The sequence below is a fragment of the Rhinoraja longicauda genome, chromosome 1 (assembly GCF_053455715.1).
Source record: "Rhinoraja longicauda isolate Sanriku21f chromosome 1, sRhiLon1.1, whole genome shotgun sequence".
In the NCBI taxonomy this organism is placed as follows: domain Eukaryota; kingdom Metazoa; phylum Chordata; class Chondrichthyes; order Rajiformes; family Arhynchobatidae; genus Rhinoraja; species Rhinoraja longicauda.
The window spans coordinates 48673352-48686459 of NC_135953.1; the positions used below are offsets into that span (position 1 = coordinate 48673352).

The 13108-nt window shown below is 40.6% G+C and overlaps 1 protein-coding gene across 2 annotated transcripts; it reads left to right on the forward strand.

Annotated features, from left to right (window-relative positions):
• The first annotated feature begins 1094 nt into the window (after nucleotides 1-1094).
• On the forward strand, nucleotides 1095-12747 carry LOC144592320 (putative glutathione peroxidase 8-B). 2 transcript variants are annotated; one of them, XM_078396851.1, is made up of 3 exons: nucleotides 1095-1491; nucleotides 1820-2081; nucleotides 8635-12747. In XM_078396851.1, the coding sequence occupies exons 1-3, from the start codon at nucleotides 1120-1122 to the stop codon at nucleotides 8796-8798; spliced, it is 798 nt and encodes a 265-aa protein (XP_078252977.1). In that variant the 5' UTR covers nucleotides 1095-1119; the 3' UTR covers nucleotides 8799-12747. The 2 variants fall into 2 exon arrangements, with proteins under 2 accessions (XP_078252977.1, XP_078252984.1); XM_078396858.1 differs by lacking the exon at nucleotides 1820-2081.
• The last annotated feature ends 361 nt before the right edge of the window (nucleotides 12748-13108 follow it).

A 13108-nucleotide genomic window follows, 5' to 3' on the forward strand; every position in this document is an offset into this window, starting at 1 on the left:
TTCACTTGAGCATCGTATAATTGAATAGTATCACATTAAATGTCCCAATTTCAGGTAATCCACAGCTTTGCTGCTATCCCCAACAGCTATTCACCCATCCGCCATGTTTTCTTCACCCTTAGTTCATCCCTCTCAACCCCTAACCTCCTGGTTCTGCCTGACCTGCTGAGTTTAATTTAGTTTAGTTTAGTTTAGTTTAGTTTAGTTTAGAGAAACAGGCCCTTCGGCCCACCGAGTCCACACCGACAACTTACAATTTTAATCAAAACCAATTAACCTAAAAAAACCTGTATGTCTTTGGAGTGTAGGAGGAAACCGGAGAAAACCCATACGGTCACAAGGAGAAAGTACAAACTCCGTACAGAAAGCACCCATGGTCAGGATTGACTCTACCACCACGCCACCCTGCCACGAGTTACTCCAGCACTTTGTGTTTTTTTATCATATCCACGATGACAGGAGGGTTATTTTTGACAAAATTACGTGTTTTCTTGAGATAACGAACAGCTGCTGAAGTGATTGACTGAATCTTGGGTGAAAATGTTCAACAAGGTGTATCAGATCATGAGGGGAATTGATAAGGTGAATGCAGTTTTTTACCCAGAGTAGGGGATCATGAACCAGAGGACTTTGGTTTAAGGTGAAAGATTTAATAGGGACATGAGGGGCTACCTTTTCACAGGGAGACTGGTGGGTATAAGGCATGAGCTACCAGAGCAAGTAGTTGAGGCAGGTAGTAAAATAAGATTTAAAAGACATTTGGACAGGTTCATAGATAGGAAAGGTTCAGAGGGATATGGATCAAATGGAGGCAGGTGGGACTAGCTTAGATGGCGAATCTTGGTCGGCATGGCAACTTTGGCCGAGGGGACTGTTCCTATGCTGTATGACAATGAAAAGATGTGCCTTTTCCAGGTCAAACTATCATTATTTGAATAGAATTGATGAAATATAGTCGGCTGGTAATCAACCACTTTGCACATTTTCATCAAATGGAATAAATGTTCGTGTACTCTTCGTATTTAACTGCAATGTTAATACTTTGTCTGCATTTACATTTCACCGGAGTTTCCCCCCAAGCCACAGTAGCCGGTATTATTATTAAGAGCTTCTACAGCGATGAACAAAATCGGAGAGTTGTTAGATAAGAGGACCCGCGAGCAATATCCGAGTTGTCATTTACGCTATTCCCTCCTCTCTCATCCCTTCCCCTCCCATTCCCTCCCTCCCACCAAGACAGTTCCATTTACCGTGCAGCCCAATCCCCCTTTCTCCTCTCCCAGCACAATGGAGGCAATGCCCGCTTTCCTACAGAAATCCTGGATGCCTAAAGCCAGAGTCTTCGCTGTCTTCGCCTGCATGCTGCTTTCCCTGGCTGCCTTATGCGTCCTGCAGTTCACACTGTTTAAACCTAAAAACAAAGACTTCTATTCTTTCCAAGTTCTGAATTCCAGGGGGAAGCTGGTCTCGCTGGAGAAATACAGAGGCAAAGTGAGTTGCATCAGAAGCTTGGCTACTTTGCATTTTTGAACGGGTTCGTCGTTTATATATTCATGCGACAGTATGAAATATGTAAACATTTGCGTTTATTTTATTGCTGGGTACGTTCAGTTATTGTATGTAATCAGTTATCCAAATGAATACAGTCCATTTTAGACCCACCCCAAAATGGAACTTTTTTTGCTTGTCATTTGAAATGTTAAAATATCTCCCTCGGAATCAATTCCCGCGCCTTGGCAGCAAGTCTTGTTGTGTACGCGTTGTTTATTGTTTTGCATCAGTGGTGAGTGGGGGATTTGTGTGCTCCGTCTCCACACAGGCATCGCTGGTTGTAAACGTGGCGAGTAACTGCGAGCACACGGACAGGAATTACCGGGGCCTGCAGGAGTTACAGAGGGAACTCGGACCCATGCACTTCAACGTCCTTGCGTTCCCCTGCAACCAGTTCGGAAAATCCGAGCCCGGCACCAACTCACAAATCGACAGCTTCTCCAAAACGACTTTCGGAGCCACTTTCCCCATTTTCGGCAAGATCAAAGTGTTGGGAAACGAGAGCGAGCCTGCGTTCCGGTATCTCGTAGGTAAGATCACTGCCAATGGTTTCAATTAACATTTGCAAAACTTGTCGTAACTTGTGCTATAACTCGCTTGCCAAACAGATTGAAAGAAAACTATTATTTAATTATACATTTCTTTCATCACCCGCGTGTAATAAATGTATAATTATTGACATAATTAAATGTATAATTAAACCAGGGTCTATATCTCTCGTTTCCCTTTCCTGTGACTTTCAGTCTGAAGGAAGGGTCTGAACCCGAAACGTCATCCATTCCTTCTATCCAGAGATGCTGCCTGTCCTGCTGAGTTACTCCAGCATTTTGTGTCTATTTTACGGTTTAAACCAGCATCTGCAGTTGCTTCCTACAAGTATAATTAATTGCGTGTTTTAACGCAAAATAAGTTCAATCGTTTCCCTTTCTGGAGGGTTTTTTCTGGGTGAACCAGCGTAAATCCAATACTTTCAATGCCATCAGATTACTTCCTGTTTCGTTGTGGTCACCCCTCCCCCTTTACCATTCAGACAAATCTCCTCCAGTCATCACAACCCACTCCCCCGGGCAAAATCTGCACCATGATCTGCTCTGAATTTTTACCTCTCGCTATTCTGCTCCGATCAGTCTCCATCAACTCCACCCCAATGATTTGTCTTCCTTCAATCCCTAAATATATTTTTTTAAAGTGAGGGATATCTTTAAAAAACAATGTGAAGGGGCAGCAACCAATTAGAAGAAATGGTGGGTTCGCCTTAATTCGGAGAGAATTTGAATATCCTTTTCTGGTTTGAGTACACCTTTCTGGATTCTAGGGTGGCACAGTGGAGCTGTGGTAAAGTTGATCCCTTACAGCGCCAAAGACCTGGGTTCGATCCTGACTACCGGTGCTGTCTGTATGGAGTTTGTACCGAAGATAGACAGAAAATGCTGGAGTGACTCAGCAGGACAGGCAGCATCTCTGGGGAGAAGGAATGGGTGATGTTTCGGGTCGAGACCCTTCTTCAGAACATTGTCCCTAGTGTGTAGGATAGAACTAATTTACGGGTGAATGCTGGTTAGTGTGGACTCAGTAGGTCAAAGGGCCTGTTTCCATGCTGTAACTCTAAACTAAACTAAAATTTGATTTGTTATTTTTTTCCCCAATGGCAGGTCCAATCTTTTATCCTGTGCAACATAACTTTTTTTGTCACAACTAGCTACATCTGAAGTGACATTCCATGCCATGTCAAACCTATATTATTGAAAAGTTCTCTTCAAGAAGGCTTGGTACTACAATCAAGTTCTTTACATCCTTAAATTCATTTTCAGCTCACTTAACTTTTTGCACATCAGTATTAAAATTAATCAATGGAAAGAAAATAGCTTCCTAGTGCACAGAAAAGGTAAAGAACCTTTACTCCACAAAATACAAAGACTACTAGAAAATCAAAGACAGGTACAAACAAGTATGAGGTACAAAGACAAGTATGGACAAGTCGCCTTTCTATGTCTTCATGATAGACTGAACTCAAAATGCAGTACAAAATGTTGGTCGGTATATTAACTCAAGCAGCATTCCAGTCATTCCAGCAACACTAACACTGCTCCTCCTGCAGCAATGTTTCTCATGTATAAGCACTGCTGCTGTTGAGAATAATAATCAAAGTATATCGCATAATTTATGTGCTATGAATGTTTGTTAGACTTGAAAAAATAATTTGAGAACTAAAATGATGATAAATGTTAGCTTATTCAATACAATATGTCTCATTGCTATTCAACTGAACCATGGTTACTCGGTTGGCCTGAGTCCTTACTTTTCTTTCTGATCTCAGTAACTTTGAATCTTCTGTGCTATGACATAAAATATTATTAATTTCATATTTATTGATCTTGTTTCCAATCAACCCAAATTCCCCCTGTATTTGACTTGCCTCTTTTATAATGAGCTGATTGTGCTTGCCATTACTGCCACTCAGCATTTAGTATGTGTATCTGATAACATAGAACAGTACAGCACAGGAACAGGCTCTTCTGCCCACAATGTCTGTGCCATTCCATACCCCTCCATTCCTGTATATCCATCCTGCATGCCTTCCGTAAATCTCTTAAATATCTCTTAAATATCTGCCTCTGCCACTACCTCCAGCTGCATGTTCCAGGTACTCAACATCCTCTGTTTAAAAAAAATCTTGCATCATATATATCCTTTTAACATTGTCCCCCTCACCATAAAGCTATGCTCTCCGGTATTCCGTTTTTTTCAATCCTGGGAGAAAGGTTTTGACTGAATATCCTATCTATAACTCATCATTTGATATACTTCGGTCGGGACTCCAGAGAAAATAATCCACATCTGTCCAACATCTCCCTGTACCAAATCCAGGCAGCATTCTGGTAAACCTCTTCTGCACCCTCCCTAAAGTTTTAACATCCTTCATGTTATGGGGGACCAGAACTACACACAAAAAGGTCATAAGTGATAGGAGTAGAATTAGGTCATTTGGCCCATTGTCTACTCCACCATTCAATCACGGCTGATCTATCTCTCCTTCCTAACCCCATTCTCCTGCCTTCTCCCCATAACCTCTGACACCTGTACTAATCAAATATACTATTCAAATCAAATCATACTAATCAAATATACAATGCTTCAAATGTGGCCTAACGAAGGTCCTATAAAGCTGCATCATGACTTTCTGACTTTTATACCCCCACCAATGAAGGCAAGCACATCAATTCCCTTCTTTACCACTCTATCTTCTTCTGTTGCCACTTTCAGGGAGTTATGGACTTGAACCCCAAGATCCCTCTGTACATTAATGCTGTTAAGGGTCATGCCATTAATTGGATATTTTCCCCTTACATTTGACCTCTCAACAAGCAACACCTCACACTTTTATGTAAGGTTGATATGAGGTTGCAGGGTGACTTGGACAGGTTGTGTGAGTGGGCGGATGCATGGCAGATGCAGTTTAATGTGGATAAGTGTGAAGAGTATAGGAGCAAAGAGGTCCTTCTGCAGTTGTACAGGGCCCTAGTGAGACCGCACCTGGAGTACTGTGTGCAGTTTTGCTCCAAATTTGAGGAAGGATATTCTTGCTATTGAGGGCATGTAGCGTAGGTTTACTAGGTTAATTCCCGGAATGGCGGGACTGTCATATGTTGAAAGACTGGAGCGACTAGGCTTGTTTACACTGGAATTTAGAAGGATAAGAGGGGATCTTATTGAAACATATAAGATTATTAAGGGGTTGGACACGTTAGAGGCAGGAAACATGTTCCCAATGTTGGGGGAGTCCAGAACCAGGGGCCACAGTTTAAGAATAAGGGGTAGGTCATTTAGAACGGAGATGAGGAAAATCTTTTTCAGTCAGAGAGTTGTAAATCTGTGGAATTCTCTGCCTCAGAAGGCAGTGGAGGCCAATTCTCTGAAAGCATTCAAGAGAGAGCTAGATAGAGCTAGATAGAGCTATTAAGGATAGCGGAGTCAGGGGGTATGGGGATAAGGCAGGAACGGGGTACTGATTGAGAATGATCAGCCATGATCACATTGAATGGTGGTGCTGGCTCGAAGGGCCGAATGGCCTACTCCTGCACCTATTGTCTATTGTCTAAAAGCAAAGAACTGCAGAGGTTGGTTTATGCCAAAGATTGACACCAAGTGCTGGAGTAACTCAGTGGGTCAGGCACTTTTGTCTAACCACACCCTTTTACTTAAGTTTTGAGATACAGCATGGAAACAGGGCCTTTGGCCCACAGAGTCCATGCTGACCAACGATCACCTATACACTAGTTCTATCTTACACACTAGGAACAATTTACAGAAGCCAATTAACGTACAAACCTGCAAGTCTTTGGAATGTGGGAGGAAACCTGAGCACCCGGAGAAAACCCACGTAGTCACAGCGAGAATGTGAAAACTCCATACAGACAGCACCCGTAGTCGGGATCAAACCCGGATTTGTGGCGCTGTAAGACAGCAACTGTACCGCTGCACCACTGTGCCGTCCTTTGCTCTGATTAAATTCCATCTGCCACTTCTCCATCCATTTCTGTAGCTAATCTATACTTTGTATATACTGTATACTTTGAAAGGTTTCCTCTCATTCTGCAATCCAGTAATCATGGTGTAATCTGCAAACTTGCCAACCAACCCGTCAATTAGATATGTCACAAGCATCAAAGGTCCCAGTACAGATATCTGTGGAACGCCACTGGTCACAGATCTCCAGTCTGAATATTGTCCTTCCACTACAACTCCCACCTTCTATCAGTAAACCAGTGCTGATGTCTAGTTTGTCCCTGATATCTGTGGCTACACACTGAAATGTGGAAATCAGAGATAAACAGGTCAACCAGTAACACATCTATTGTCCTACAGCAGTCATTGATTTCAGAAGTGCAGCACAAATGTACTGAAGAGATAGGTCAGGTTTAAGGTCATTTACACCTGGTTTAGCTGGGTTAAATAGTATAGTGTCATGCATTTAATTGAGGTTGTGAACACTACTTAAAATAGGATATAATTTGCTGACACGTCTTTTATTTCCATAAATATTTTAAATTGCCTCCTAGATTTTAATAACATTTATTGTGTTGTTTTAAATCTTATTATTCAAGCCATATCTCAGAATATCAGAGAGATTTAAAAAGTTCAAAAGCAGTGGGCTGTCAAATGGCCTTTGGGGTGATTTGGGGCCCAGCATTAGGACATGCCACCTGGGGCCTAGTTACCAACTGCAGTCCACCATGCTTCACGGGAATGCCTATCAAATGTGGATGGTCGGCTTTCTCTATTAGGATCAGGCTACCTCAACAGCAAACTAATTCAGCAGTCTAGATCCATACAATCCAGCCCATAGTTTGAAAAATTACCTCCCTTTAGTTTAGTGGCATTCATAAATTTGGCTTTGCATTGGCTCTCTTCAGATGAATTATAGACAGTATCAACAGCAACAAATGCAGCCAAGTTCTCTGGTACCACATCAACGACCATTGCCATTTTAAAAGCAATCTTTGGTGTTTGAAATTTAGCCAATATTAACCGGGCTTCTGAAATTTGCCTCCTACTCTGTACCATCACAGCTTCAAGGTATTGGAGGTAGGGTACTGACATGGATAGAAAATTGGTTGACAGACAGAAAGCAAAGAGTGGGGATAAATGGGTCCCTTTCAGAATGGCAGGCAGTGACTAGTGGGGTACCGCAAGGCTCGGTGCTGGGACCGCAGCTATTTACAATATACATTAATGACTTGGATGAAGGGATTAAAAGTACCATTAGCAAATTTGCAGATGATACAAAGCTGGGTGGTAGTGTGAACTGTGAGGAAGATGCTATGAGGTTGCAGGGTGACTTGGACAGGTTGTGTGTGTGGGCGGATGCATGGCAGATGCAGTTTAATGTGGATAAGGGTAAGGTTATCCACTTTGGTGGTAAGAATAGGAAGGCAGATTATTATCTGAATGGTGTCAAGTTAGGAAAAGGGGACGTACAACGAGATCTGGGTGTCCTAGTGCATCAGTCACTGAAAGGAAGCATGCAGGTACAGCAGGCAGTGAAGAAAGCCAATGGAATGTTGGCCTTCATAACAAGAGGAGTTGAGTATAGGAGCAAAGAGGTCCTTCTGCAGTTGTATAGGGCCCTAGTGAGACCACACCTGGAGTACTGTGTGCAGTTTTGGTCTCCAAATTTGAGGAAGGATATTCTTGCTATTGAGGGCGTGCAGCGTAGGTTTACTAGGTTAATTCCCGGAATGGCGGGACTGTCATATGTTGAAAGACTGGAGCGACTAAGCTTGTATACACTGGAATTTAGAAGGATGAGAGGGGATCTTATCGAAACATATAAGATTATTAAGGGGTTGGACACGTTAGAGGCAGGAATCATGTTCCCAATGTTGGGGGAGTCATCATATCATATCATATATATACAGCCGGAAACAGGCCTTTTCGGCCCTCCAAGTCCGTGCCGCCCAGTGATCCCCATACATTAACACTATCCTACACCCACTAGGGACAATTTTTACATTTACCCAGCCAATTAACCTACATACCTGTACGTCTTTGGAGTGTGGGAGGAAACCGAAGATCTCGGAGAAAACCCACGCAGGTCACGGGGAGAACGTACAAACTCCTTACAGTGCAGCATCCGTAGTCAGGATCGAACCTGAGTCTCCGGCGCTGCATTCGCTGTAAAGCAGCAACTCTACCGCTGCGCTACCGTGCCGCCCGAGTCCAGAACCAGGGGCCACAGTTTAAGAATAAGGGGTAGGCCATTTAGAACGGAGATGAGAAAAAACGTTTTCAGTCAGAGAGTTGTAAATCTGTGGAATTCTCTGCCTCAGAAGGCAGTGGAGGCCAATTCTCTGAATGCATTCAAGAGAAAGCTAGATAGAGCTCTTAAGGATAGCGGAGTCAGGGGGTATGGGGATACGGCAGGAACGGGGTACTGATTGAGAATGATCAGCCATGATCACATTGAATGGTGGTGCTGGCTCGAAGGGCCAAATGGCCTACTCCTGCACCTATTGTCTATTGTCTAAAACCAAAATTCATGCACTAACTTCATTCGTAACTGTGTTTTGTTTTAAACTTTAGATACAACAAAGATGGAACCCCGATGGAATTTTTGGAAATATCTGGTCAACCCAAAGGGTCAGGTGGTAAAGGTCTGGCGAACTGAAGACCCCATGGCTGACATCAAGCAGAATGCGTCAGAATTAGTGGCAAAAATTATATTGAAAAAGAGAGACGAGTTTTGAAGCAGTGCTGCTGTGTCAGACAGCCTCGCCGCTTGAATGTTGAAAACAGTCTTCACTCCGAAAGCTTATACAGGCTGTTGCAGTTTAACTTGATGGCGAACTACCCTTGCACCTGAAATATCCAGCCGCACAGAGGTGTTTTGAGACGATATTGAATATTGAAATTTAAATCTATTGAGATATGTCATACACTTTCTAACAAATATCCAAATATTTTAAGTTACAATAGAAATGTGTTCTCTTTATGTGGTGGATGAATATCTGTTCACGTTTACATAAGCTGATTTGTTAGGTGGTTCCATGACTGATAATATATTTGAAAATTACCAACCCAGTCTGAAGAAGGATCAGTCTGAAGAAGGGTCTCGACCCGAAACGTCACCCATTCCTTCTTTCCTGAGATGCTGCCTGACCTGCTGAGTTACTCCAGCATTTTGTGAATAAATACCTTTGATTTGTACCAGCATCTGCAGTTATTTTCTTATATAAACCCAGCATTGCCGTTCATTATAAACCACACAGCAAGTTTGTACATGTACTGTGATAATCCTGAAATCAACTTAAATTGTTTATAGGTACGAGATAAAACAACAACTAAGAATGAACAGATTATCTTTTCCAATTACTGTTGATTTACAGTGTTCTTAAAACAATCTAAATTGGAATTCTAAGTTATATATTTTTTAAATGTCATTCAAAAATGTCGTGTTCATACCCAGGATCAGATCAAATCAATGTCAGAGAAGCCTAGATTTCAAGATATCAATGACTATTGGAAATAGTTTCAGCAGATGTATTGGACTAATTGCAAAAAGGTAAAAGGGCAGGACTGCAGTTCTTGTTTACCCACATTGTGAAAGATAAAATGTTTAATTAGTTATGTTAATATGGTCAAGAATCCATTTGTAATTGCTTCCTTATACATTTATATTAGAATGTCAATAAAGCAAAGTATGTTACCATTAGTGTCCTGGTTGACATTGTCTAGTAAATATCTAGATGCATCACTTAAGTTGAAGTGTTTACATCTGTAAAACAAACTGATAATGTTAAATGTTAATGTTCCTATCCACACAATCACAGCTTTAACTTTCAGATTGTATCTTTAAATTTTTAACCTCAGTGATCTAGTACATTCATTCTGGGCACTATTACCATTTAAATTCTAAATTCTCAAATTCTTCTTTTAGTAATTCATTTTAGTTCCAGGACTGATATTACATAAGCCTACAGAAAATGTACATTTTCAGATAGATTTTCTCCAAAGTTGAAATAAATATATTGGATAGTGATACTTTGATACTATGAAACAAATCTTTGCAATGCTCTCCTTATACAATGACACAATTTCAATGGTACCTTTTTTTTGGTTGTTGTGTATGTAACATACTTTCTTTTGTCGGTGCAGTTAGCCAACAAATAATTTAGTTGTGTGGCCCATGACAAAGAATAGCAACTGGTCAAGTGTATGTGAAAGATTAAGGTATATTCCTGAAGGTCTATTGATTTTCATAACTATTCACATTACTCTTGTGATTTTTAATGGCAAAACCTTTTGTTTATAATTATAAAATAATCAGTTATGTCGTGATTTATCCATATCACAAGAATAAAAATATTCCTGTTCTGAAGATGCTTCATTTCATATGGCTTGAGGACAAAAATACTCATTAGAACTTATTGCGGGCAACTCTGCGTTACTGAGAATGGAGGGGGGAGTGGATACCTTCCTAGAATACTGGCCATTTCGTGATTTTTGTAAAGTGAGGCTGAACAATCGTCAAGAAACACGAGTTGAATAAAAATGTAATTTTGTGTTGACTTATTTTTATTTTCCACAGATTCCACGAAAGTGAATTTTATTCCGTATCTTAAATTTTAATGTGGTGTTTTATGAATTCCATAAGGGTAAATTACATTTCTGTAACCCGGTTAGCCCTAATATAAGAAAATAACTGCAGATGCTGGTACAAATCGATTTATTCACAAAATGCTGGAGTAACTCAGCAGGTCAGGCAGCATCTCGGGAGAGAAGGAATGGGTGACGTTTCGGGTCGAGACCCTTCTTCAGCCCTAATATAATGATGGCCAATATTCTGTCGGCATCTCCAACGTGGAATAACACATCTCTTACATATGTCTCTTCATGTCCTCTCATCATTTTTTGCTTTATTAATTTACCACTGTATTGTTATTTTCATTGTTTAATATGTTTTGTTTCAGTGCTTCTCTCTTTATTGGTTGTCCTAAACCCAAACAATGAAATCAGGAGGATTCCCCAAATAGAATAGTTAGACCATAAGAAATATATGCAGGAGTAGGTCATTTAGCCCTTTGGTCCTGCTCTATGGCTGGTCTATGATCACTTACAGTAATGCCAAACCCTTTCACTGATTTCATATCGAAAAATATAAATCTGACAAGACCTTGCATAGACTTAGTGAGTGAAACTCTAAGCCACTCTTGGATGAAGTATTCCATTCATTCAATACTCTGGGTGAAGAAATTTATCACTCTCTTGAATGGCCGACTGTTTATTTTGAATTAGTGACTCTTATTTCTAGACACTCTAACAAGGAGAAACATTAACTTTGCAGATTCCCTCTCAGGATTTGAAAGAATGTTGTCATTTTAATGAGGTCACCAAACATTCAAAACTCAAATCAAAACAGTCTGCTTAATCTCTTATACAAGAGATGTGCCATCCCCGAAGCCAACATCAGTTACTGTTAGGTATGGAGTTACCAGCTACATTTTTGCCATTTATCTGTTGCACCTATATTGTTCGTTTTAATTTTAGATTGCAATGGTACAAAGTCTCTTTTCCAAAAATAATGGATTTTTGGTTGAGGCTGTCAACTTCATTGTGAAAGGAAAACATCAAAAGCTTAGAAGGTGGATTGACAAAGGTGCTAAGGATGCAATTATTTTTTCATGATAATTATGTTGTTTTGGGTGGTGTCTCTGCCTGTGGAGCGGGAGTGAAGATTTTAGAATGGCCACACCAACTAGCCTGGAGAAACAACTCCAAAGCCTTTACACAGTGTTTCTCATAGAATCGTATAGTAGGGAAACACGCCCTTCGGCCCAACCTATCCATGCCGACCAAGATGCTTCATTGTAGCTAGTCCCATTTGCCTGCATTTGGCCCGAAAACCTCTAAGCCTTTCCTATCCATGTACCTGTCAAAGTTGCTATTCAGTTTATCTTTTCTCAAAGCTGTATCATCAATGCGTTTTTGGTTGCTGAACCCCTGGGTTCCAGAATTTCCTCCCTTTCTACCTTTCTTTCGACTTTGAAGACGGTTCTTAAAATCTGAAGAAAGGTTCTGACCCAAAATGTCACCTATTCCTTTTCTCCAGAGGTGCTGCCTGACCCACTGAGTTATTCCACTTATTGGGTCTATCTTCAGTGAAAACTAGCATCTGCAGTGCCTTCCTATACTTAAATTCTACCTGTTTGACCCAAGTTTTTATTTCAAATTTTCAGTATTTGTAAAATAACTTGGGACCTTTTCATATGTTAAAGGCATTATTTAAATGCAAGCTGTTGTTCTATGATTTAGGCACATTAGAAATCACCACGGCTAGGTTGTGTACTATGTGTACTTATTACCATACTGCAATTTGAGAAATTCATTGTTAAGTTTTTAAAATGTAGGAGGTTTAATTCTAGTTGAACTGTGAATGTGCTGGGGTCGTTCACCACTCTGTCTGGAGGCAGTAATTGCAATTGGTACTTCACTCTTCCAAATGCTTACATTAGAATATCTGTGATGACATACAATTATAACCAGATTCGTCTATAACCAGATAACAACCATCGATACATGACGGATCCAATTAGTTCATCAGAAGAAAACGGTGACAGCCCTGCTGTATATAATTTTGATTAAAGAATTGCTATACTTCTGTGTATATCAAAGTGATTTCATTCCTTGAGCTTTTTTGTACGATCTGCAAGATATCAATAAACATACTTTATTTTGGGTGTTTTTAAAATATTTTGTTATAATATTAATTTATTTGTTTTCTTTGGCATGTGCACTTGCCTAAAAGCGAAAAAGGGGTTCTGTTCTTTTATTTGCCAGTTTCCAGACCTAAAATTGATTGCCCAATTGATCCCTGTGCAACATCAAATTCTGGATGAGTCAGGGCTTCTTCATGATGATCTCTGGCAAGACCAATGTTGCCCCATTCGGCCTGCAGCTGAAACTCAATATCAACTTCACAATCTGACACTTCTTCACCAATGTTGCTGAAACTCCATCTAATGGTAATCTAGTAACCTCAGCATCCTGCTCAACATTA

Coding starts and splice junctions, on each gene's coding strand:
- LOC144592320 (XM_078396851.1), top strand. CDS start 1,120: ATGAACAAAATCGGAGAGTTGTTAGATAAGAGGACCCGCGAGCAATAT. Junction 1,492..1,819: donor TGGAGAAATACAGAGGCAAA/GTGAGTTGCATC, acceptor GTCTCCACACAG/GCATCGCTGGTTGTAAACGT. Junction 2,082..8,634: donor TGCGTTCCGGTATCTCGTAG/GTAAGATCACTG, acceptor TTTAAACTTTAG/ATACAACAAAGATGGAACCC.